Source organism: Mauremys mutica, chromosome 21 (assembly GCF_020497125.1).
Source record: "Mauremys mutica isolate MM-2020 ecotype Southern chromosome 21, ASM2049712v1, whole genome shotgun sequence".
NCBI classification, from domain to species: Eukaryota; Metazoa; Chordata; order Testudines; family Geoemydidae; genus Mauremys; species Mauremys mutica.
In genome coordinates this window covers 19871766-19898952 of record NC_059092.1, presented here as the reverse complement: position 1 = coordinate 19898952, position 27187 = coordinate 19871766, and the positions used below count along the sequence as shown (strand labels likewise).

The following is a 27187-nucleotide window of genomic DNA, read 5'->3' as shown; positions in this document are numbered from 1 at the left end:
TTTAAAAAATAGTTTCACTTTGTTCTAATGAGGACTTGTTAAATCTGAGCATTCAACAAGCAAAATGCCTCTCTAAGCAAATTCCTTACTTGAGTAATTTGTGACTTAATCTCAGATCTTGTAATAATAGAGTTGATGTGATGCAAATTAATTTTGATGTTCCAAAGAGCTTGATTAAGTAAGTTCTCAGTTACCAACAGGCAGTTATTTACCTGTAGTGAACTTTTTAAGTTCAGCCAATCCATGCAATGAAACGGCCGCGGTTACATGGTCCATAAAAGAGGAAGCTGTGATGCAGCTGGCGCTCAACAGGAAACTAATACAGGATGTGTACACAAATTTGACGGATCAGTTTCCTCAGGCAGATAGATGTATGTACATTTTAACCTAAAAAAGAGGCATTGATGCAAGTGTAAGTTACCAAACTTAGACTCAAGGCTGGAAATGGAAAAGCTATGTCTTCCATATCAATTTTAATGGCTCATACTGCATATGTGACGGTGAAAACTTAATAGCTTATAGATTCTGACTTTAGGGCTAGAAGGGATGTGATCATCTGATCTTTTGCTAACAGCCCATAGAATTGCCTTCTAATTCTTGCAATGATCCCAATAACTTGTGGTTGAACTAGAGCATATTTTAACTAATCTGCAATGTGTGGATGACTGTTGCCTTAGGAACCTTTTAGCTTTTTGTTTTAAATTTGGAAGTAAATCAAGAAACTTGCATTTTAATTTAATTACTGATAAGAGACTGTGCTTAAATAAGAAATCAAGGCATCTACTTCTGTAACTCTTTGAGCTGTGCATCAACCTGTTTTGTGTGCTGGTAGAAACTAAGTGACACGTAATATTCCTGACCACTGAAGCTCCTTCTGTAGGAATCTAGTAGTTTTGCTGAGCTAAGGGGACAGACTTTATTTATAATGTGCTATGTACTTCGTAGAGCAGATAGAAATGGTCCTTAAGTAAAAAGGAAAGGAATAGAGAGATGGACTGGGTAGAAAACATGGAGAGGAGGCAAACACAGGAAGGAAATTTTATATAAATAATTTCATCTTAATTATAGTTAACACCCAGGAACCCCATCCCACTAGATATATATGGACACTGTTCCTGTCTTGAAGTACTTACTATCTATAAAAGTATGAACAAGTATTTTCCTTGCTTTTCTCAGCAGATTATGCACTTTTTATTGGGTGTGAGGAATTTGCTCATATCTTGGGTTGAACTAGATTAAGAAAAAAAATAATCTGTGTGTATGCGTGTGTGCACTTTTTAAAAAATCTGTAGATAATGTTTAATTTTCCTTTGTTAGACTTACACTAGGTGTCAGGTAAGACTTTCAGAAATGGAGGTCTAAACTTAAGATCCTAAGGGTACGTCCTAATTCGATCTACCCGCCGGATTGGCGGGTAGCGATCGATCTATCGCAGATCAATTTATCGCGTGTAGTGTAGATGCGATAAATCGATCCCCGATCTCTCTCCCTTCGATTGCTGAATTCCAGCTCGGTGAGAGGCGGAAGCAAAGTCGATGGGGGAGCCGTGGCGCGCTGTGGGGACGCGAAGTAAGTAATTTTAATTCGATCTAAGATACGACAACTTCAGCTATGCTATTCTTGTAGCTGAAGTTGCGCATCTTAGATCGATTTCTCTCCCCCTCCCCCCCAGTGTAGACCAGATCTGTATTTGGAAATCAGACCATTTATTTAGGTACCTAAATATGGCCTTAAAAGCCAAAATGTGTGTGGATTTTTTTTTAAATCATAACGCAAGATTTTTTGGACAAGAAGCAGCATGGATAAATCCTTAAACTGACTCTTATCCCTCCCCCCCCCCCCCCAAAAAAAAGACTTCTGAATGTGTCTTTAAAAGGACACCACTGTATTTGGGAGTATTTTATACATGTTATTGAAAAGGGGTCATTTGGCATGTCAGTAACTTGGAAAGATTCAGTTACAGGTTTAAATTCCACAAAGGAATTTCTTTTTTTTTGTGTATCTTTGTTTATGTTCCCTGTTGTATTTAATTATTGCACTTGGTATCTTTTAGAGCAAGTGATTCTGAAACCTCTTTACTATCACACCTCACTCTCCTGTCAAAGGAGATTAGTTCAGGCCCCATGTTCATATTGGCTAAAGCTATAAAGTTTATAATTAAACCATCAGAAGCTCATCCATTTAGTTACAAAGTGTCACTGTGTGTGTTTAGCATTTCTAGTTGTGGAAAAACCTATCCAAACTAAAACTGGGAGTGGCCTTCAGTGGAATTTTGGGGTAGGGTTCCAAGGGGAGAACAACAGAATGGGAGATAAAGGAGATTAAGGCCTGGGAGCTGCTATCTACTACAGCAGGGGTAGGCACGTGAGCTGATTTTCAGTGGCACTCTCACCTGGGTCCTGGTCACTGGTCCGGGGGGCTCTGCATTTTAATTTAATTTTAAATGAAGCTTCTTAAACATTTTAAAAACTTTATTTACTTTACATACAACAATAGTTTAGTTATAAATTATAGACTTATAGAAAGAGACCTTCTAAAAACATTAAAATGTATCACTGGCACGCGAAACCTTAAATTAGAGTGAATAAATGAAGACTCGGCACACCACTTCTGAAAGGTTGCAGGCTGGCTGTAGTCACCAATAAGTGGAGCACTTAGCGTGGAGAAGAGTTATCTTGTTCTCAGTGCTGGTATTGTAGTGGCTCCCAAAGGTGGCCAAGAGTCGTCATTGCAGAGGAAGCGCTGCTGGGTGGGTGACTGACAGATTGTAACTAAAGCTGCTACAAGCATACAAAAAACTGAGAAGCCCATGCAGCAACTTACATTTTCAACTCACCCTCTTGAAAACAGGAAGTGAGTTCCAGGCCTCGCCCAGATACTATCCACTCCCTACCAATGCAGCCTGGCCACACAGCTTGAGAGAGCCTACCCTATAACAAGTCCAACAAAAAAAAAAATGCAGATCAGCCTATCTTCCTGAATGGATCCCATTGGAGAGTTAGTGTGGCATATTCATAATTTGGATCTGTTGGTATTTGAGCTTGTTAGTTGTGACCTGATATCACTTTGGAATATACTGGGTAACTTAGTTGGAGTTCTATACTCCTTCCATTTTCATGTAGAAATTGAATAAAATGAACCAGTAAATTCTCACTAAAGCTTAGTCTTTGCTCAGTTCACTTCTTAACCAACTTTCTTTTGCCCCTTATCCTCTCTGACCTTCAACATCTTTCTTTTGCCTTATTTCTCCCACAACTAAGCACATGAATATTTAGCTATTTCCTGCATCAGGCATATTATAGTATTGCCAGCAGCTGCAATCGTGTTGCTCTTGCCATCGATGGGGGTTGCGTCTGAATCCTTATGTCTTTTGTGCAGTTCTGCATCCTAGGATGAATGATTCACTATAAATCATTTTAAAAGTAGAGTAGTCTAGTCCCTATCTTCTTATGGATCTGTTTCTCTAAACCAGTGATACTCACTCAAACTGAGGCTCTTTAGTGTGTGCTGCAAAGAGCTGCAGGAGACATATCAAAACACTGTGCTTTTACTGTGTTGTTAACCAATTAAGTTATCTACTTGCACTAAATTATTAATGTATTTGCTGTGAGAATTTTATATATTAAAAATATATAGTATAGTATAGTAAATGAAACAATGAATTCACACTACTGTGGCTCTTTTGGGTAATGCTGATCGCTAATTTGGCTTCTGAACCGCTGAGGTCTGAGTATCACTGCTGTAAAACACTCCCCCTCTCCCCCTTTTTTAGTAAGAATCCTGTTTCTTAAATCAGGACTGAGTTGGTCTCCGTGTTGTCTGCTTTTCACTGACATGATTTTTTTTCTCTGAAACATTATTCTTGTCCCTCAGTCATACTATAAGTGATTACACTCGTTATAGTTGGTATGGCAACACCCATTTTTCATGTTCTCTGTATATATATATATATCTTCCTACTGTATTTTTCCATTGCATGCATCTGATGAAGTAGGTTTTAGCCCACGAAAGGCTATGCTTAAATAAATTTGTTTGTCTCTAAGGTGCCACAGGTACTCAGGTATCAGAGGGGTAGCCGTGTTAGTCTGGTTCTGTAGAAGCAGCAAAGAGTCCTGTGGCACCTTATAGACTAACAGACGTTTTGCAGCATGAGCTTTCGTGGGTGAATACCCACTTCTTCAGATGCCATTCTTATAACTAAATGCTAAACTCTGCCTTTATATGCAAGTGCCATAGAATGTAGGGAAAATATTAAGTGAGATTGTGTAGGTCATTAAATATTTCTCTGGTCACTGGTCTTAACCTCAAATATGTAGTCAAATTGACCTGAATGAAAGGACTAAATTTACCAGTAATTGTTTTGAACTTGGACTTGTCCTTTGAAAATACACTAACCCTGCACTCTCCTGGGGGGGCCAGATTATTGAAATTAAATACTGGGCACATGAATGGAGTGTGTTCCCTAAAATGTGGTATCAGATTAGACATTGGAATTTTTGCCGCATACGTATGCTTCTTACTCTATCATGTCTACATAGGTTAGCAAATTCCTGGTTTTTCTGGTGCTAGCCAAAGTATGACATGGAGTAGAGGTTTAATGTCATTGTCTACCATGCCTACATAAGTCTTCCCTGTAGTAAAGGGCTTAATGTGTATGAAAAGAGCAGTATAAATGACAGTGTTGAAGGAGTGAAATGCCAGATGGTGCTTTATATCTTGTTCTGAGAAATTCTTTGCTACCATTTCCTAAAATTGGCTTAATTCTTAATTCTTATGCACCCATGGCTCAAAAGATAAGATTGTAGTGAGGATTCTATTGCAAACCTTATTTTTAGAAACCACTGAAAATGTCTAACAATTTCCATATCTGTTCTGAAGACAAATAAGCATTGGAAGAAAAACCGGTAATTCTTCACTTCTGTCACATGGATGGAGAATAACTTGTTACAAAAATGCAGATTGCATTAAAATACTTGGGTTGAATTGAAATAATTATTGGGGGAAAAAAACTTCCTAAACCCAAGGTAACATTGACAACCAAATTAAGGCTATGTCTACACTACAGACTTTACAGCAGCACAACTGTACTGCTGAAAGCTTTCCCTGTCAGGAGAGCCTTTCTTGCCGACATAAAGCTGTCCACACCACCACTTTTGCTGGTGAAACTTACGTTGGTCAGGGGTGTGTGTGTTTTTTCACACCCCTGACTGACAAAAGTTTTACCAACAAAAGTGGTGGTGTAGACCAGCAGTTCTGAACCTTTTTTCTTTCTGAGGCCCTGCCCAGTATGCTATAAAAATTCCACGGCCCACCTGTGCCACAACAACTGTTTTTCTGCATATCCAGTAGATTAACAGCCAGGGCTGGCAGTAGGTGGTGGCAAGCAGGGCAACTGCTTGGGGACCCATGCCACAGGGGGCACTATGAAGGTATGTTGCTCAGACTTCAGCCCCAGGCAGTGGGGCTCGGGCTTTAGCTTTCTGCCCTGGGCCCCAGTGAGTCTAACACCTGCCTTGCTCTCTGGATTATTTTGACGGACCCCCTGAAATCTTCTTGTAGCCCCCCGGGGGCCCTGGACCCCTGGTTGAGAACCAGTGGTGTAGACAAGGCCTAAGTTAGTTTTGTTGTGGCCCAACTCTGTACTCTTCAGTTAATTTGCATTGCCGCATCTGTAAGTGATATGGACTTCTGGACACCCTTCCCAGAAAGTTGCTTTCTGGACTCTTGTTTTCTTCATGCTGTTTGTCACCAGTTGGAGTCAAGATGCCAGCTGATACCATAAATTGACCAATAGGTGTGCTAAATAGAAAATATCCACTGGACTAAGGCTAAAAATTACCTAGTGTATTAACCAGTTTTTTACGACATATTTGAGGTTTGTGTGAAATTATGAGTGTGGGGCTACCTTGACCAGAGGACTCCAGTGACCAAAGATGCTCATTCTGCAGTTGAGACTGCTCGATGAAACTGGGTTGATAATGACACTTAGTGCTTTTCTGTGAGAAAGTAAGCAAAAAATCTAAATTTTTTTCTTTTGTTCCCTTAGATTCATATTGGATTTGATATACTAACGGACTTCAGCTATGCAGACAATTAAATGTGTGGTTGTGGGTGATGGTGCTGTTGGTAAAACATGTCTCTTAATTTCTTACACAACAAACAAATTCCCATCGGAATATGTACCAACGGTGAGTATAAAGGGTGAAAATGTCATTGTTTTGGGGGCTGGCGAAATGAAAAGCATAATCCTGTAGTTAATTTTATGGTCTATATACTGTTACTTTCTTGTGCTCCTCCCAGATCTTTACTTTTATCACATCTCTCCCTCTCTACTTGGTACCCAGACCTGACGTCTTATGACAAGCTAGAAAGCAACATGTTCAAGGCACATTCTGCTTATAATAAGCAAAAGTTATAATAGCGTCTGTATTGCTTCTCTGTGTGTTTTGAGACATTGGTATAAGTGAATTCTTGTCCATGATTTATCTGTTTCTATGACGGACCCATGTTTGTCTCATGACCCATCTAGAGGCTAAAAGGTAGTGGAGGTAGCCATATACTTAAGATTCTAGGAATCAAGGCAAAGGAATTTGACCAGCAAGAATCAGAAGGTCTGTTGGTACAAGGTATCAATATACTTCCCTCTCCAGTTTAAACTTGGAAGAAGCATGGCAAAGTTGTGGCTGCAGAGGATCTATCTGATAGCTCTAGGAAGCATTACCCTGCAGGTCCTAATCCTCTCTGTGGTCCTGAGGGCAAGAGGGAGGTATCTAGAACCCCTTCTTCCTTTCCTTTGGAGGAGGGAAAAAAATCACTAGGGGCTGGTCCACACTAAGAATTGGGGTCGAACTAGGGTACGCAAATTCAGCTACGTGAATAGCGTAGCTGAATTCGAAGTACCCTAGTTCGAACTACTCACCCGTCCAGACGCCGCGGAATTGAAGTCCGCGGCTCCAAGGTCGACTCCGCCACCGCCTTTTGCAGTGGTGGATTACCGGAGTTCGAACTATCGCTTCCGGAGTTCGAACTATCGCGTCCAGATTAGACGCGATAGTTCGAACTCCGAGAAGTCGAACTCACTGCGTCGACCCGGCTCGTAAGTGTAGACTAGCCCTAAGTGAGAGTGCTGAGGTGGCAGTACAAGCTTCTGGTTCTATTGGAACTGATTACCTAGTTTTCCTTCAAGTGATTGTGCACATATACATTCCATTGTAGGTGTGTGTGTGCGCGTGCAATGCACTTGAGTTGGAGACTTTTGCCAGCAATAGTCAGCGCATGTGCCCCTGGTCTCCTTGTGGTCTCAGGCAAGGGCATAAAAGGGACATGTCCACCACCTTCCTCTGACTCTCTTCTCACTGCTTGTGGCAAGAGCTGGAGCTCCATGTAGCCTTAGCTTTGGTCAACCAGCTTTAGAAAACTTTATAAAGTTGTTCTAGTTATAGTATAAGTGTAGTTTAGTGTATATAGTGTAGAATAGTATAGTTATTGTCACCGAGTGTGGGGGAGTCAGGGTCCTACATCCCCCACTTCCTGCGATTCACTGTGAGTCTCAGCCAGCCAGTAAAACAGAAGGTTTATTAGATGACAGGAGCACAGTCCCAAGCAGGGCTTGTAGGTACAACCAGGATCCCTCAGCCAGGTCCCTCTGGGATGGGGGCAAGGATCTTAAACCCCAGACTTGGGGTTCCCTGCCTCTTCCCAGCCAGCCCAAAACTGAAACCAAAACCCTTCGAGCAGGCTCTCTCCCCCTCCTTCTCTCCCTTTGTCCAGTTTACCAGGCAAAGGTGTCGACTTGCCCCATCCCCCTTCCTGGCTCAGGTACCGTCCCTCACCTAAAGTAATCCCCTGCTCTCCCATCCCCCATGCAGACAGTTCCAGTAAAACTAAATGACATTCCCAGGTCAATCCACCCCACTCTCTACTGCGTCACAGTTATACTTTTATTACTACCTGGAAGATTTACTATGAAGAAATCCCTGGTTCTAAACAATGTGCCACATGCAAGGCTGTTATCCTGGTCAGGTGGGCACAAGAGAGAAACAGGAGAAGGCCACAGGCGGGGGCCCACAGCCAAAACCTGAGGGGGGTGGGTGGGTGTGTGTGTGTGTGTGTGTGTGTGAAAACTGAAACCCAAGGACTTCAGCCCTGACAGCCTGTGGTGGGGGCTGTAACCTGAGACCCGCCACTCAGGGCTGAAGTTCTTGGGCCTTGGGCAGTGGGGCTTGGGATTCAGCCCCAGGCCTCAGGAAGTCTAATGTCACTCTTGGCAACCCCCACTTTGGGGTCCCGACCCACTGTTTGAGAACTGCTGCACTAGACCCTCTCTCCAACACAGACCTCAATATCCCCCTAAGAAGAAACCAAGATCTCCTAGATGTCAACAGCTGTCTTTAATGTAGTGGGCCCTTCTCATCAGACATCTTCAGAACAGACATTTTGGTTGAAGACAGTATATCAACAATATCTCCTTTTGAGTCACGTCTGTCCCTTTTTTACCATGCTTGGGAAAACATCACATCAGACAAGTGGGTCATGGTTAAGGAGGGACATGTTATCCAGTTCCTTTTAGCAACCCACATTCCTTGTCCCTCTTCAGGGCCCCTCTCATGAGACTGTTGCTTCAAGTGCTGTGGTCTTTTCTAGAATTGGGAGCAATAGAAGACGTTCCTTACCAACATGAATAGAAAGGCTTCTATTCCTGATACCTTCTGATTTTGAAGAAATCTGGGGGCATCCATCCTATTCTAGACTTAAGAAAGCTGAACGGATTAATCAGAAAGGTCAAGTTAAGGATGGTTGCCCTTGCTTCTTCCCTGGAGATTGGTAGCTGTCCTCGATTTTTGCAATATGTATACTTCCACATTGTGATATGTCCCTCCCACATTAATTACCTTCGATTTGTGGTAGGCACCAACCACTACCAGTACATAGTGCTCCCTTTTAGTTTGTCATAAGCTTTAAGGGTCTTCACCATATGTATGTCAGTATTAGCAGCACATCTGTCATTTAGGCATTCAAACTTTCATTTACCTGGACAATTGGCTGATGTGGGCAGCATCAAGAGACCAGATCCAACATCAGAAGCATCAGATGCCTGTCATTAAGTCCTCTTTTGTCTACACCTGAAACTAACATTTGGAGAGGTCTCAAGTGTAACCCACTCAATGTATATCTTTAACAGGGGCATACCTCAATAGTCATGGCTTCTCTCCTAGTGGAAAGGTATAGAATTATAGCAGCCTTTCCAGTGGCCTCAGATCCAACCCTTTAACAGTGTATACCTGCCTGCAGCTCCTAGCCTTTGTTCCATCATAGATGCATTTCTTCTTCCCTGGTCCAGTCTGCTCCTATATGCATTCCCTCCAGTTCCTCTCATTCCCTGAATTCTCAGGAAGCTGAAACAGGACAAAGTATTGTTGATCATCATTTCACAAGCATGGCCAAGACATTGTTGGTTCACGGATCTACGTTGCCTCTCCATCTGTTCACTGAGAACTTCACCACTAGTGGCAGATCTTCTGTCATAGAATTAGGGTGTATCTCTGCACTCACCTTACTGCCTGGATGATCTCTGGTTGAACACTCATGAGAAACTGTGATCCCAATAGGTCCAGACCATCTTGGTGAGTAGCAGAAAGGAGTCTGCTAGAGCCACACACAAATCAAAGTGGAAGAGATTTTCCCCTTTGGGCACAGTCTGACAAAGTATCGCCACGTCGCAGTCCAGTGTGTGCATAACTGCAGTATCTCCTATATTTGAAGTCCTCAGGCCTCTCAGATAGTTCTTTGAGAGTTCACCTGGGTTCTATTTCACCTGGGTTCTATTTTAGCATATCTGCCAATAGATGGATTTTTCCATCTTCTCTGATCCTCTTGTTTTGAGATTTTCAGAAGGCCTAGTTAATACTTATCGTCCTGTGTCTGAGATTTAAATTTAGTTCTCTAGATTTGTGGGTTCCCCTTTGAGCCTATGGTGACAACTTCACTATCTGTGTTGTCTATGAAGATCACATTTTTAGTGGCAATCACTTCCATGAGGAGGGTTTCAGAACTTAAAGCTCTTCTTGCTGACCTTCCTTTTACAGTCTTTTGTAAGGACAAGATGTTCCTTAAACACATCCTAAGTTTATGCCTGAGGTAGTATCAGCCTTCCATCTAAATCAAACCATTAACCTTTCAGTTTTTTTCACGAAATCCTATTCCTCTCAGGCCGAGGAAACTCTCCATTGGATGTTCATAGAGCTCTGGCATTTTATTTGGACTGTACTAGATTCTTTAGATAAGGGGTTCTCAACCTGGGGGTCGTGATCCCTCAGGGAGTCTCGAGGTTATTACGTGGGGTGTTGCGAGCTGTCAGCCTCCACCCCAAACCCCGCTTTGCCCACAGCATATATATATACATTCAGAGGCTTGCTGTGTGAAAAGGGTCACCAGACAAAAGTTTGAGAACCACTGCTTCAGATCTTCTCCTAGACTCTTTGTAACCTTTGTTGAAAGAGTGAAGGGCCAATCTGTATTGTCTGAGAATCTCACTGGATTTCTGGCTGCTACCAGCTCACTAAGTCTCTCCTGCAGAGGATAATGGCTCACTCTGCCAGAGCTCAGTCCTCCACTTCAACTTTCCTGAGCAATGTTCCAATAGGTGATGTTATATGGAAGGCACCAACATGGTCATAGCTTTTCTACACATTATGCCATCATGCAAGCCTCTCATGATGGTGCTGGCTTTGGCAAATTGGTGCTACAGTCTGTTTAGATCTCAAGTCATTCCACCTGAAAGGAAACTGTTGTTGAGTCACCTACAGTGGAATGTATATGTGCACAATCACTCAGAAAAAAGTTACTTATCTTACGGTAACTTGTGCACAACACATCGAAGAACATATACACTCCACGACCCTCCCAACTTTCCCACTAGTCATAACTGAGGAAGGAATGGAGAAGGATATGGCAGGGATGCCTCTTCTATGGCATCGCCTAGGAGCATGAGGAGAGAAGGAGCACATGCTCTGCCAGGTGGTACTGCTGGCAAAAATCTCCAGCTCGAGTGCACGGAGTGTGCACATAGTTACAGTGGAATGTATATGTGCGCAATGCATCTTGAAGAACAGTTACTGTAAGATAAATAATCATTTTTTCTGGAGCTCCTTAACAATGGGACAGTCTCTTCCACAAAAGAAAATTACTCTGATCCACTCCCGTATCTGGGACTATAGGAAGACTATCTTCTTAATCTTGGACTAGTGTGGACCTGAAGCTGTTGGAGGTTAGGCTCAAAGCCCGAGGACCTATGCATATGCATTGATCTACAACTCCACCTTCTGGCAAGAGTGAATCTTATTACAGACATTGGAGGGATTAAGTTTGAAGCTTGAATGATGTGGCTGTGCTGGCAATCTCTGTGATTCTACCTATACCACAGGAGGAGGATGGAGAAACTATCCTCTTGCAGATAATAAACCCTGATCTGAGAGCAGTGTAAGTCCACTTTTGAACCCATGGGAGATGGCTCACTGTTTTGTCTCTGAAAATTGCATTCCTTATAGCTGTAACAACTGCAAGAAGTGTCAGTGATCTTAAGGTTCTTATCACTGATCTTCTTTTTATGCTTTTCCCTGAGAATGTGGTCCTTTGCAGTCACCCCAAATTTTTTCCTAAATTGATAAGATTACCATATATTAATCATTTGTTATATCTGTTAGTATCTCTTCGAGCTTTGGGTTCCTAAACGAGTCATTCTCAACCTTTCCAGACTATTATTCCCCTTTTAGGAATATGATTTGTCTTGTGTACCCCCCAGATTTCACTTCACTTATACTACTTGCTTACAAAATCAGACATAAAAATGCAAAAGTGTCACAACAAACTATTACTGAAAAATTGCTTGCTTTCTCATTTTTACCATATAATTATAAAATAAATAAATTGAATATAAATATTGTACTTGCATTTCAGAGTATAGTATATAGAACTGTATAAACAAGTCATTGTCTGTATGAAATTTTAGTTTGTACTGACTTTGCTAGTGCTTTTTATGTAGCCTGTTGTAAAACTAGGCAAATATCTAGATGAGTTGATGTACCCCCTGGAAGACCTCTGCGTACCCCTAGGGGTGCATGTACAACTACTTGCAGCAGATGTCAAGAGGGCTTTCTACCATAAAAATTCACCATCTCTTCATTGCATATGGTGATAAGGGAAATTTATTACTGCTCAGTGCGTGTCCAAGTGGATCAGAGTCTTTATTAAAGAGGTCATAAGATAGCCAGCATTCTTGTGTCCGAAGGGCTCATGGCTCATTCCACTAGGGCTAAGGCAACTTCAGGGGCTTGACTGTTTTCCCGTAGTAGGAAATCTATAGGGCTTCTACATGGAGCTCAATACATACTTTTAATAAGCCTTATGCCTTCCACCAAGCCTCAATATATTATGCACATTTGAGAGCAGTGTTCAGTCTTTGTTTATCTAGGACTCCTAAGCCCACCTTTCTGGGGAAGGGTAGCATTGCTTGCTAAATTCCCAGCAGTTACTGTAAGGTAAGTGACCGTAAAGAAACAAAAGTTACATAGTTACTTAGCAATAGCTGGTGGTGGTCAAGATGGGCAGTATGAACATGCAGAAGCCTATCTGCCCTTCTTCCTTGGAGTTCTGTTACTCTCAAGCTTTGAGGTTCAGGTGGAAGGAACCTTGGTTATGTCACATCCCCTTTTCTAGCCCTTGCATGCAGAATGTTCAGAGTCTGAAAGTGGGTAGGGTCTGCTTGCAGGAGCCCCAGCAAGCACTGCTGTTGGAATATTCCATTGGCCTGCAACTCTACAGGCCCATCTTCCTATAGTGTGAATGCACAGAGGCTTATTTCAAACTCCTGTTAATGGACAGTGACTTTCATTTTTCTTGCCAATGCTCATAGTAATAAAAGAACAGGCAAAAAATATAGAAATACAACAGCCAGTATTGTTTCTAAAATGAAAACGAGTCATCCATTTGTCATCAGCCAGCCTTAATGTCTCAAAGGCATTTATAGCTGAAAAAGAAACTTAACTGAGTGCCTGCAAGGCTGTTTTCTGCTGTGGTGAACAGTGTTAAATGATCAGTTGTGATTCCTGGCAAGGAAACTTTAAAAGCAGCTAAGGGTTCTGTGTGGGATTGCTGAAATACGCTTTCTTACCCCCACTGATATTTTCTACCTCAGAGGTAGAATCTGGGATGATGGACAGTAAGTCGTGTGTCGTGTCGTTCCTCCCCCCCTCACCCCTCCGCCCGCCCCCAAGCATACCAGTAAGAGTAGAGAGTAACTGGCTAGAAATGACTCGTATTCTAGCAAGAGAAAAGTGTAGATCCCCTTTTGCTGGTTGTGCTCAAGGAGAAGGGAGCTGGCAAGTGCAGGGATCATCAAGAAATTTGGACCATGACAAAAATTGACTAAGGTCTAGTGAAGGTCCAGACTCCAGAGGAAAAACAATAACAATTATAATTTAAAAAAAAAGATTTTGGCATCCGTTCAAAAGCATCTAGCGGTCCAGATTTGGCCAGCGGTCTGTCTATTGATTACTCTTAGAGTAGAGGGAAGGAGAAGGGAGATTATGCAAAAAGTGGCACACTTGGGTTTTTAGGCACTGGTGTATGCTGTGAACTCCCACTTTCAGCTTATCCCTGTTAGCTACACTGGTGCAAGTAATGGTTTTCACTTCTGTACCGCACGAGCCATTTTGTAGCTGCAATAGTGAAAACCCCAGTATAGACAAGGCTTTCATCTGAAAGTGATGCATTGTCACTACACCAGTGTGGTGGATCCCCTTTCTCTTTCACTCTGTTCCACCTCCTCAGCTTCCATCATTCCCCTCTTCCTAGAACATGCTCAGCAATGGAAGGAAGGGGAATAATGCAAAGTAGTCCAAGATATTCACCACCTCTGAGAATACCTTTGCAACAAAGGAGCTATAGAGACAGTTCCTCAAGGAGTATCTGTGGGAGAGGGAGTAGGGGGGTATGATTCTACCTCAGGTGCTTGCTGATACCAAAGAAGGTAGAAGGCCTCTCTGAATCCAAGATGAAGCAGATTCATCAAGTCCCTCAAGTTCAAAATGCTGAGCTTGAATAGTCATCTCTACCCTGTCCTAAGCTGACTGTGCTGGTCTTCATCTAAACAAAATGCTAGCCTCTACATCAGGGGTGGGCAAGCTTTTTAGCCTGAACGCCACATCTGGGTATGGAGGTTTTATGGCGGGCCATGAATGTTCACAAAATTAACAATTCATGTTCAGACAGGGACAATACAGGTTTGTTTCAAAATCAACACTATTAAAATAATTTTGAACAATGCGCTGTTAGAAAATTACATTACTGGGCTGTTTGTTGATTTTTACCACACAATTTTGCTTCTGTCTGAACAGAAATTGTATGTTACCCTGGATTTGTCGGGCATCAGCTTCCAGTCATGGGAACTCATTAAGATTCACCCAGCCCCCTGCTCTCAGAAATCTCCTCCCACATAGGTCTCAACAGTCCACAATCAAATCACCTCTGGGTGCTTGGAAAGTCACCTAAGTCAACAAGTAGCAGACACCTGGGCTTGCATGTTCCAGGCTCTGATGAGGCACTTTTGGCTTGGGTAGCCAGAGTAATGTGTGTTCTTCTTCGAGTGATTGCTCCTATGCATTCCATGTAGGTGTGTGCGCCGCGCGTGCACGGCTCTTCGGAACATTTTTAGCTTAGCAACACCGGCGGGCCGGCTGGGCGCCCCCTGGAGTGGCGCCGCTATAGCGCTAGTTATATACCCCAGCCGGCCCGTCCGCTCCTCAGTTCCTTCTTCCCGCCCGTGATGGCAGTTGGAACTGTGGAGTGCTTGTCGTCCTCCACTTACCTAGCTCACCTTGGTTCTAGTTTGTATTTAGTGTGTATAGTTAGTTGTTAAACTGAGTTAGTTGATTAGTTAGTAGTTAGATTAGGGGGAATTAGGGGGGCTTAGCCCCTCTTTTCCCGTCCGGTGCGGGTGTATGCCCAAGACACCGGGATTCAAGCCCTGTGCGGCTTGCCAGCGGCATATGCCCGTTGGGGACCCCCACGACGCCTGCCTTCGTTGTCTCGGCGAGGGACATCGACCAGACAAGTGCCTCATTTGCAGGTCATTCAAGCCGCGAACTAAAAAGGAGCGGGACATTAGGTTGCGGCAGCTCCTTATGGAGTCGGCGCTTACCCCTGCGGTGCCGACTCCTCCGGCTCCAGCGTCGTCCTCGGTGCGGAGTGCTCCAGCGGTCCCCGGCCGGTCCGGTACCGAGACTGTTAAGAACAGCCGGCACCGAAGCCCCGGCACCGTTCCCATTCACCATCTGGGAAACGGAAGCCTAAGCCCAAGGCTGTAGACTCTGCTACGCCGAGACCATCGGTCCAGCAGCGGCGCCTTCGGCACCGTCCGTGACAGCGCACGGACCGTGCGCGGTACCGTCGACTCCGGCACCGGCTGGGCCGTCGAGTCCGGTACCCCCGCGCTCCCCGGTGCAAGCCGTGGTCGAGCTGCCTCTCCCGTCCACGCCCGAGACGTTCTCGACGGCGAGGGAGCTCATAGAGCTAACAGAGGCACCGAGCCTCCGGCCCCCGGCACCGCCGGTGTGGGCTGTTCCGTCAGCGGGTAAACCGGCCATGGTACGACCGGCCACCCCTGACAAACGGGATAGGAGGCAATCCAGGTCCCGCTCCCGGTCTCGATCCCGGAGACGGTCACCTTCCCGCCGTTCAAGGTCACGGCACCGGTCTCCATCATGGTACCGCTCTCCTTCTCGGCGCCAGTCGCAGTCCCGGTACCGCTCCTCATCGCGGTACCGGTCGTACTCCCGGAGGCGTTCCAGGTCCCGGTCCCGCTCTCCGGACCGTCGGCACCGAGGGAGGTCCGGATCCCGGCACCGCTCCCGACGCCATTCTCGAAGCCGCTCCCGTCGACGACGATCGAGATCGCGGTCGACCTCCCGCTACTCTCGCGGTCGGAGGTCCCGCTCCCGGCACCGAGACGATCGGCACCGGTACACGGCACCGTCCACGGACAGACTGGTGGCATCGACGGCGCAGTCTCTGAGCGCCTCTGCCCCCCCGTGGCCTTCCCGCCAACCGTCGGTCGCTTCACACGACGGCAGCGGTGCAGATTACCGCGCGGACCCACAAGGACAAGACCTGGGTCCCCAGCAATGGGGTTTCTGGACCCCCTGGGCGGGTCACGAGGCTCAAGGCGCCCCCTTCCTCCCGCGACAGGGGCCTTCTGACCATGGGGTGCCGGAAGCCACCGTCAGCAGGCCCCCTCCATCGCCTCCGGTTGAGGTTCCACCGCCGCCTGTGCAGACGGAACATCCCGTAGAGACGGCGACCTCACACCCCATGGACGAGCCTCAGCCTCTGCCTATCGGTCAGGCCCACTTCTCGTCTTCCTCGCCCGACGAGGCGGTGGCGGGATCCTCGTCATCCGATCCCCCGCCGATTGACTTACGTGCCCATCAGGACCTCCTTCATCGGGTGGCACAAGCAGTTAACCTTCCGGTAGCGGAGGTCGTCGAGGACGAGGACCCGATCACTAATGTGGTCGGAACAGAGGCCCCCATGCGAGTGACCCTACCGTTTGTTCGGACGATCCAGAAAAATGCCACCACACTTTGGCAGTCCCCGGCGTCCATCCCTCCCACTGCCCGTGGAGTGGAGAGGAAGTACTCGGTACCCCCGACTGGGTACGAGTACCTGTACACCCACCCGACCCCGGACTCCCTAGTGGTACAGTCCGTGAATGACAGGGAGCGAAATGGGCAACCTGCGCCGGCTCCTAAGTCTAAGGACGCGCGCAGGATGGACCTCTTGGGCCGAAAAATATATTCGGCTGGCGGCCTCCAATTACGCATAGCAAATCAGTTGGTTCTCCTGGCCCGCTATGCTTACGATAACTTCGTAGCCCTCTCTAAATTTACGGAGTTGGTTCCAACATCCTCCAGGCAGGAGTTCTCAGCTTTGCTGGAAGAGGGCAAGAAAGCTACCAGGTCCTCCATTCAGGGTTCACTGGACTCTGCAGACTCCGGAGCCAGGACCTTGGCATCGGGAGTGACAATGAGACGGATCTCCTGGCTGCAATCATCCACCTTGCCGCCAGAGGTTCAGTATACTCTGCAAGACTTGCCCTTCGATACTAAGGGCTTATTCTCGGAGAAAACGGACTCCAGGATACAGACCCTTAAGGATGGGCGCATTGCCATCCGTATGCTAGGCATGCATACGCCTGCGACTCAACGGAGGCCTTTCAGGCAACAGCCCTTTCGGCCGTTCAATCAGTCCAGGTCTCGGCCGGACAATACACGCCGGGGCAGACTAAACCGCCGTAGGCCATCGGGCAATCGCCGTACCCAGTCCCAGGCGCCTTCCAAGGCCCCCCAAGGGCCGAAGCAGGCGTTTTGACGGGACGCACGAGGACGGCCCAGCAGTCTCTTCCCCGGATCCTTCCCCATTATTTTTCAGTCGTCTTTCCCACTTCCTCCCGGCGTGGTCCCAGATTACATCGGACAACTGGGTGCTACGCACGGTAGAGTCTGGTTACCATCTCCAGTTTGTTTCGCTCCCACCCACCCACCCCATCCCTCTTCAGGGACCCCTCTCACGAGCAAGTCCTCCTACAAGAGGTCGAGTCTCTGCTGAGATTGGGTGCTATAGAGGAGGTGCCGAGCGATATGCGAGGCAGGGGATTTTACTCCCGATATTTCTTAATCCCCAAGGCGAAGGGAGGCCGACGACCCATACTCGACCTCCGAGAGCTCAACAAATACCTTGTCAAGCTCAAGTTTCGCATGGTAACCCTGGGAACTATCATTCCCTCCCTGGATCCGGGAGACTGGTTTGCCGCCCTCGACATGAAGGACGCGTATTTTCATGTCGCCATTTACCCTCCTCATCGGCGATACCTGCGCTTCGTTGTCAACAATACGCACTACCAATTCACAGTGCTGCCTTTCGGCCTCTCTACAGCGCCGAGGGTATTCACCAAGTGTATGGCAGTGGTGGCCGCGGCCATCCGCCGTCGTCGGATACGTGTCTACCCCTATCTCGACGACTGGCTAGTCCGGGGACCATCCCGCCAACTGGTGGCGTCCCACATGGCCACGGTCCTAGCCCTGTTTCAGCGTCTAGGGCTCATGATAAATGCCGAGAAGTCGATGTTGACCCCCTCGCAAAGAGTGGAGTTCATCGGTGCGGTCCTAGATTCCAACTTGGCCAGGGCCGGCCTGCCTGCCCCAACCTCAGCATCAGTCTCTGGTCTCTCTAGTTCGAGACCTACAAGCTTTCCCACGGACAACAGTGCGTTCCTGCCTCCGCCTTCTAGGCCACATGGCGTCGTGTACGTTCGTCACTCAGTACGCGAGGTTGCACCTTCGCCCATTTCAAAGTTGGCTCGCGTCAGTGTACCGGCCCCATCGCGACTCCATCGATATGGTGGTCACGCCCACGAAGCCAGCACTCGCTTCGCTCACTTGGTGGCTGGACCCAGCAGTCGTGTGTGCCGGAGTCTCTTTCCGCCCTCTTCAACCATCCGCCACTCTGACCACGGATGCGTCAGAGCTGGGGTGGGGAGCGCACCTAGCCGACCTGCACACCCAAGGCCTCTGGTCGCCCCGAGAGCTCTCCCTCCATATCAATGTCAGAGAGCTCCGAGCGATTCGCCTCGCCTGTCAAGCCTTTTGCCCCAGTCTCCAGGGGCGTTGCATCGCGGTGTTGACGGACAACACAACGGCGATGTTTTATGTCAACAAGCAGGGTGGAGCCCGATCTTCTCCGCTGTGCACGGAGGCGATGCTACTGTGGGACTTCTGCATAGCCCACTCCTTTCACCTAATGGCGTCCTATCTTCCAGGGGTGCAGAACACGCTGGCCGACCGTCTGAGCAGGTCGTTCCTGTCCCATGAGTGGTCCCTCCGCCCAGATGTGGTTCACATGATTTTCCGGAGGTGGGGGTTTCCCCGGATAGACCTGTTCGCCTCCAGAGAGAACAGGAAGTGCCACCAGTTCTGCTCGCTCCAGGGTCGCGCCCCGGGCTCCCTGTCGGACGCATTCCTCTACCCCTGGACGGGTCACCTACTGTATGCCTTCCCTCCGTTCCCACTCATGCATCGGGTGCTTCTCAAGCTTCGGAGGGACAGAGCCCGCCTCATACTCGTCGCTCCGGCCTGGCCGAGACAGCACTGGTACACTCTGCTGCTCGAGCTATCGGTACGAGATCCCATCCCTCTGCCCTTATGGCCGGACCTGATAACGCAGGACTTCGGCAGGCTCCGCCACCCGGACCTGCAGTCCCTCCATCTGACAGCCTGGTACCTGAGTGGTTGACCCGCGCGGAGCGGACCTGTTCGGCAGCGGTCCAGCGGGTCCTGCTGGAGAGCAGAAAGCCCTCCACTCGCTCGACCTACCTCTCCAAATGGAAGCGCTTCGCCATATGGTGCGACCAGAAAGATCTGAATCCATTCGTCGTCCCTATCCCAACGATACTGGACTACCTCTGGTCACTTAAAGAACAGGGCCTGGTGGTCTCATCGTTAAAGGTGCACCTGGCAGCGATATCGGCCTTCAGGCCACCCGTCGGTCACCGATCCATCTTCTCTGATCCTACGGTTTCCCGCTTCCTCAAGGGTCTTGAGCGTTTGTTCCCGCCAGTGCGGGCCCCGACTCCGCCCTGGAACCTGAATCTGGTCTTGGGCAGGCTCATGGGACCTCCCTTTGAGCCCATGGCTGCGTGTTCACTGCTTCACCTGTCGTGGAAAACAGCTTTTCTCATCGCAATAACCTCAGCAAGGCGAGTTTCCGAGCTCCAGGCCCTGACGGCCGGTCCTCCGTACACCATCTTTCATGCGGACAAGGTCCAGCTTCGGCCTCACCCGGCCTTCCTCCCTAAGGTGGTGTCAGCCTTCCATGTAAATCAGGACATTTTCCTTCCCATTTTTTTCCCGAAGCCTCATGCCTCGAGTCGGGATCAACAGCTGCACACCCTGGATGTCCGCAGGGCCCTTGCGTTCTACATACACCGGACAAAATCCTTCCGGCGTTCGCCACAACTGTTCATAGCGGTTGCAGAATGTATGAAAGGCAAGCCGGTCTCCTCTCAGAGGATTTCCTCATGGGTCACCGCATGCATCAGAACTTGCTATGAGCTGGCTGGGGTGCCAGCTGACCGTCTTACCGCTCACTCTACGAGAGCGCACGCCTCGTCTGCCGCCTTCCTGGCCCATGTCCCCATTCAGGACATCTGTAGAGCGGCCACCTGGTCCTCTGTCCACACCTTCGCCTCCCACTACGCGTTGGTGCAGCAATCCAGAGACGATGCAGCCTTCGGCTCCGCAGTCTTGCACTCTGCCACGTCTCACTCCGACCCCACCGCCTAGGTAAGGCTTGGGAGTCACCTACATGGAATGCATAGGAGCAATCACTCGAAGAAGAAAAGACGGTTACTCACCGTTGTAACTGTTGTTCTTCGAGATGTGTTGCTCCTATCCATTCCAGACCCGCCCTCCTTCCCCACTGTCGGAGTAGCCGGCAAGAAGGAACTGAGGAGCGGACGGGCCGGCTGGGGTATATAACTAGCGCTATAGCGGCGCCACTCCAGGGGGCGCCCAGCCGGCCCGCTGGTGTTGCTAGGCTAAAAATGTTCCGAAGAGCCGTGCACGCGCGGCGCGCACACCTACATGGAATGGATAGGAGCAACACATCTCGAAGAACAACAGTTACAACGGTGAGTAACCGTCTTTTCTCACACACAGGAGCACCAGGCGGCTGGAGCGGGGCAAGTCCCCGACCCCGCTCCTCAGCTAGAGTGCTGGGTGGGTGGAGAGGGAGCGCTGGAGTGGGGTAGTGGAGCTCGAGGGCCAGATTAAAAGGTCTGACAGCCCAGACGCGGCTTGCGGGTCGTAGTTTGCCCACCCCCGCTCTACATAGCCATCTGACAGTTGCACCGGAAATATCGAACTGTTGGGGGAAAAAGTTACTATTGGTACAGAGGGCAGGCTTTTGAGCTATCCATGGCACCAAAGGTGTTCAAAGTGCTTAGCTATGGTAATTGCATATCTTACCCTACCTGAACCTTTGGCTCATTCAAGCATGATTCAGCCAGGCACTTGCATACTTACTTCTAGGTTAACATCCTCTGTTGCAGACTCTTGGTCTGCAAATAAACAGTATGCTTGTTTTATATTGGAGGATATCTTACAAGGAGGAGCAGTTCTGGCCCCAACTCTGGCAGAAGCCTTTCTGCCATAAGACAGATCTGAAGAGCCATGTCTGTCTTAAAGAAACCATGTCAGGGAACAGTGTTTTTCCTCACATTGGTGTCTTTGTTCACATATGACTATAAATACCTACACATGAAGCCTCTACCACACTGGGTGTCCCTAAATTAAACCGTAAAAATGGACACCTTAGAGACTTGGTTCACCAATTCTTTACATCCTACAACAGCTCAGATGGTGTGAGCCCAGGGACAATGTAATGAAAGCTTCCTTCAACCCACTAGCTTCCTTAGCAATTATCACCACAGATGCTTCCAAACTGGGCTAGGAGCCCATTTACATGAACAAGAAGTCCATGGCCACCTAAATGCGCTGGAATGCAGAGATATTTGTTTGGGCCCTAAAGTCACTTCTGCCATCTCTGCAAGGTCCAGTTGTTCACATGCTGTCAGAACCACAATGGAAGTGAATGTTCTGAAAAAGCATGAGAGAAGTCTCTCCCAAATACTCTGCAAAGAAGCCCTGATTTTTTTGACTGGTATCTTGACCATCACATGCACCTAGTGGTTGGATTGCACTTGACAGAAAAGGTTCAAAGCAAGCATGAGTGGTGTCAGAAATAATCAGTGATGGTTTCAGGTAGGGATTTTCGAGCAGAACCCTTTGCCTTCATAGGAAATTCAAAGTTATACCACCTTCTGTTCAGGGAAAATATTTCTGGTGAATACTTTCCTCAAGTACTGGAGAAGAGAGTTCCTTCCAACTCGTCTCACTCCTGTGGTCGTTCAAAAGATATGTTGAGACAGAGCAATAGTCTCCATGGCTTCAGGATGGCTAAGGCATCACTGACAGGCCAACTTCTAGAGCAGTCACAGGAACTGTGCTGGTTGTTGTTAATGTCTTTATTTGTATTGTGCTAATGCCTAGAGCAGGGGTGGGGAACCTATGGCCCGTGGGATGGATTTGGCCCCTTGCTTATTTTTGTCTGGTCCGCGGGCCACACACGTTCAGCTCACCTAGTGGGGCAGCGTGGAGGCTCAGGGCACCCGGCGCTTGCAGTTCCAGCCCTGTGCGGGGGCACTGATGCTCACAGCTCCAGCCTGCGGAGTGGGGGGCACTGAGACTTTTGGCTTCCCATCCATGGGGTTGGAGCAGTGAGTGCCAGCTTGCCCCACAGTGTGGGTGGGTGTGAGGGAAAACCGTGAGTCTCGGCACCCTCCCGCAGGGCTGGAACCATGACCGCCAGCTTGACCCGCTGAGGGGGAAGCCCCAAGCCTTCACCTGTGTACACATACGTGTGTGTTTACGTACGTACACACACAGGTGAGTTGAACATGTGTGGCCCAACACTGATTTTTTTTTTTTTTCAGTGGGTCATAGAATCATAGAATATCAGGGTTGGAAGGGACCTCAGGAGGTCATCTAGTCCAACCCCCTGCTCAAAGCAGGACCAATCCCCAGATTTTTACCCTAGTTCCCCAAATGGCCCCCTCAAGGACTGAACTCACAACCCTGGGTTTAGCAGGCCAATGCTCAAACCACTGAGCTATCCCTCCCCCCAATGACAAAAACAAAAACGGTTCCCCACTTCTGGCCTAGAGACAAGGACTCTATTGCAAAGCACCATACAAACAAAAAGACAATCCGTGCCCCAAAGAGCTTACATCTTATCAACTGCCTCTCTTTTAGGATCTCCTATACTCTAGAGGTATGATCAAATTCTCCATCCCATTTTGGAGTTTCCAGACTTGATAGCATGTATCATAGGAAGCAGGCTTCCACAGAGCTAGCTTACGCTCTTCAATTTCAGGCAGTCTTGCTACAATGTAGGAATTCTACCCAAAATAAAATTACACTAAGACATGAAAGACATTTTCGACACCTATAAGTCACTAATTCAGCTGCAGTACTTCTATCATCCTTCAGTCAGTCTGGCTGCCATATCAGGTTATCATGCTCCAGCACATGGAGTTAACGTTCTTTCATCCCATCACTTTGATGCCTGCAAAGCCTCAAACACTTTACTACTGCAAAAGAACCATTCCCTCTTTTTGGAACTTTTAAACTCAGTGCTAACAAAACTGATGGAACCACTAGGAAAATGCTCTTTCCTGCCTGTCATCCAAGGCAGCATTCTTAATACCCATCACTTCTATGAGAGGTTTGGTGAACTTCAAGCCCTGATAACTGACCTACCCTATAATTCTGGTGTGAAAGGACGAAGTGTTAAACCATACCCAAAGTTTATTCTTGAAGTGGTCACTGATTTATCGTCTACTGAGACATCCAGTAGCAAGTGTTACCCACTCGGCCTCGTGACAGCATGCATAATATTCAGTGATCAGCAACCTGAGAGTACAGGGAATACTCATCTGTCCACTTCTGGCTGATCTACTTATCAGGTATTTCAACTACTAGAGGATACAGACCATTATGGAGTTCACTCTGAGAATACTCAGTGGCACACTGCTTAATTGTTGACCACCCAATGCCTATACATACCATAATTCACATGGGAGTAGTACTTGACCCCAAAGAAGGAATTATTTGCCTGCCAACACTTCAGATTTCAGAAACTCTGTTCCACCATAGATAAAAATCAGATTATAGAAGAGAGCCAAAACTGGGGCCACTTCCCCTTTGTGGCAATGAGGGTGCTGCTTACAATTTCCTGGACCTTTATAGAAAAAGCGGTGGTTAAGGCAGTATCTTCTGTTCACACAGTAGCCCAAGGAACATTCCTTCATGAGGAACCTGGTTCAGATCTTCAAATCAGATTCCTTTCTTTCAATGGTAGATTTCCCAAAGTTTTGAAAGGATGTAGTAACAGATATCGGGGCAGGAGTGCAATTGGGCAGATAGTTGCTGACAAAGGAAGTGGGGCATTCATATGCAGTTCAAACCTTTAGCAGGATGTCTCCTATGATAGGCACCATCTTGAGGGGATGGGAATATCGCTAGGAATTTCTTGACATAAGGCTGGTGGTCAAGAAAAGAAAGTTCAAACTATACATTTTCTTCAGCTGAGGAGACTGGCTATGGTTGCAGCAATGCTAGTTAGTAATGGAGGATCAACACGGATGAAATTAGATAAAACATGAGAACAAAGGTTTACGGGGCAATAATAGTTTTCCAGAGGCCAGAAATGATCAAGTCCCTTGTCATGTGGCATGAACCCTTAATAGACATAGCTTAGTTGATGCTTTCACCAAATTTTAAAATTTCACTGTCATAGAAGCTCATAGTTGAAAATGTGCAATTACATTGTAGACTTGGGAGAGATGGTGGATATTTTTGGCAGCTGAATAGGGTAATGAAATATTTTGGTGCCCAGAAAGGTAGGGAAGGATGAGTGTGTGTAGGGGCAGGATGGGTGGGCACTGGAGCTTCTGGTATTAAGAAAGGTGTATATTTCCTTCCCATTTTGGGCAGCAGTGATTCTGTTTAGAAGTAGAGTGCTTTGAATGCCCCACTTTCTTTGTCAGCAACTAGCTTCCCAGGTGTACTCCTGCCCTGATATCTGTTTACTACATCCAGCAGTAATGGGGGAACACATGAACTTAATTCTGCTAAAATGATCACAAGTGAAATGGTTAATATTGATATTTTACATTGTGTTCCAGAGTTCTCACTCCATTGAGATACTGTTTCAGGTCTGCATGCTCAAGTAGACTTCGCTTTATTAATTTATACTCAGTTCATGTTTGGAAGGATTTCTTTGATCTACACGGGCTTAACTTTTTTAAAATGAAAGGTTAGATTATTGACCTACTTTTTTTCCCTCTCTCCAGGTGTTTGATAACTATGCTGTAACAGTGATGATTGGTGGGGAGCCATATACCCTAGGCTTATTTGATACTGCAGGTGAGAACGTTAACTTTTCTGTATTTATACTAACTCTGTAACATTTAGGTATATTTTAGGTACTAGTTACACACAATCAGTTCCTTGTAGAAAAAACTATGCTAGTATGCAACAATCTATCTTGCCAGCCATCATGGCAGACTTATCACGGTTAATAACAACTTTCCAATTTTTTAAAGGTGACTTAGTATATATTTTTTTTAATTTTAGCTTGTGCCTACTTTATCTTATGATGGATAAAGAGTCTGATAGGCTTTTGTACTCTTTTCTGCCTTTTTAAATCTTAAAACACCTCTGAGATGTCAATTAATTCTTCTCTGGTTTTTCTGGTGGATCTCTGGGGGGCTTGCATAAACTAGGATAAAAGGTGTTTTTAATTAATATATTTTCAAAGTCCTATCTGCGTTAGAGTTCTAAAATGTTAGCTGTCACATTTAAAAAACAAAACTCATCTTGGTTCAGGTAAACCCTGAGATGACTGAAAGTTATTTGAACAAAAACCTTTATTAGACAGCTGGGAGTGTTGAATCTTGGACTGAGGGTTCTTTTCAAAATGTTAGCCATTGAAGTTAAATAAGAGTCATTAAAAGTTCTTAAAAATCCTGACTAAAATTCTTTCCTATTTGTTGCATAACTTTCATTCTCGAGTCTCTGTGGTACAGTAATTTTACTAGTTTTTCCAGTAGCCTGTTTTCTGGCCTAGATAGAACCTGAATTTATAAGGTCAAAAATTTGCTAGTGTTTAGGCATCAACCTGTCATGCTGCCTTTATCTGTCATAAAATCGGCTGGATACATGCCCGATGTTTGAATTATTGTTCATTAAACGTGATCTTTGAAGAAAGAAATTGGGTGTCTGCCCGTTTTTGCTGGAGCATAAAGGCTAGAAAGCTTTATATTTTAAAATGTGGGGTTTTTTTTTAACCTCAGTTTCTAGTGTATGGTCTACACTGAAATGCTCTAGGGTGACTGGAAAATAGGTGATATTATATATGAGAGTGACTAAAAATTCCATCTTCTTCTTGCTTAACTTTCAAACTGTTTAAAACTCTGGGGTTTGTTAGCCCCTATAATTCCTAAATAATTCTCGATCTGGAAAAAGGGGTCAACACGGAGGTGGCAAAATTTGCAGATGTTACAAAATTACTCAAGATAGTGAAGTCCAAATCAGACAGTGAAGAGTTACAAAGAGATCTCACTAAACTGGGTGATTGAATTTCATCTTCCATTTTGTTACCCAATGTTGTGGAGGCCAAAAGTATAACTGGGCTCAAAAAAGAATAGGTCCATCAATGGCTATTAGCCAAGATGGTCAAGGATGCAACCCTGTCCTCTGGGTGTCCCAAGCCTCTGATTGTCAGAAGCTGGGAGTGGACAACAGGGGATGGATCACTCAGTGACCTGTTTTGTTCGTTCCCTCTGAAGCACCTGGCATTGGACACTGTTGAAAGACAGGATACTGAGCTAGATGGGTCATTGGTCTGACCCAGTAGGGGCATTTTTATGTCATTATGTGGTGAATGAGCGTGAAGATACTTAATGCTGTCCAAAATTGTGCTTGTCCCAAAGAGATTCGTCTATCTAAGACAATGAGCAAATAGGAACAAAACACACAGAACCAGGGGAAAGCTGCCATATAACAAAGCCAGACTGACTCTCCCCAGTTCTGTTCTTTGTGAACCTACAATTTCAGTACAGAATGTAGTAGATATTGTTGATTAATCCTTAACTATGTATTACAAACAGTATAGATGGGAGCAATGAGAAGTAGTTCCAAAAATACACAATGATTCAGATTAAAATAGTGGGGACATTAATGACCTTTTCAGTTAAGTTACTGTATTACTAGAAACACTGAAGGAAAATGAGGACAGCTCTTATTTAGATCATAGAATCTCAGGGTTGGAAGGGACCTCAGGAGGTCATCTAGTCCAACCCCCTGCTCAAAGCAGGACCAAACCCAACTAAATCATCCCAGCCAGGGCTTTGTCAAGCCTGACCTTAAAAACCTCTAAGGAAGGAGATTCCACTACCTCCCTAGGTAACCCATTCCAGTTCTTCACCACCCTATTAGTGAAAAAGTTTTTCCTA

The 27187-nt window shown here is 46.5% G+C and overlaps 1 protein-coding gene across 2 annotated transcripts in view; it reads left to right on the top strand.

Moving 5' to 3' along the window:
• The window catches only part of CDC42 (cell division cycle 42), a 48444-nt gene that overhangs the window by 9037 nt on the left and 12220 nt on the right, over positions 1-27187 (top strand). For both annotated transcript variants that reach the window (XM_044996280.1, XM_044996281.1), the window contains exons 2-3: positions 6047-6188; positions 25025-25097. In XM_044996280.1, the coding sequence (XP_044852215.1) occupies positions 6084-6188; positions 25025-25097 (178 nt within the window). In that variant the 5' untranslated portion in view covers positions 6047-6083. The remainder of the gene's footprint in view (positions 1-6046; positions 6189-25024; positions 25098-27187) is intronic.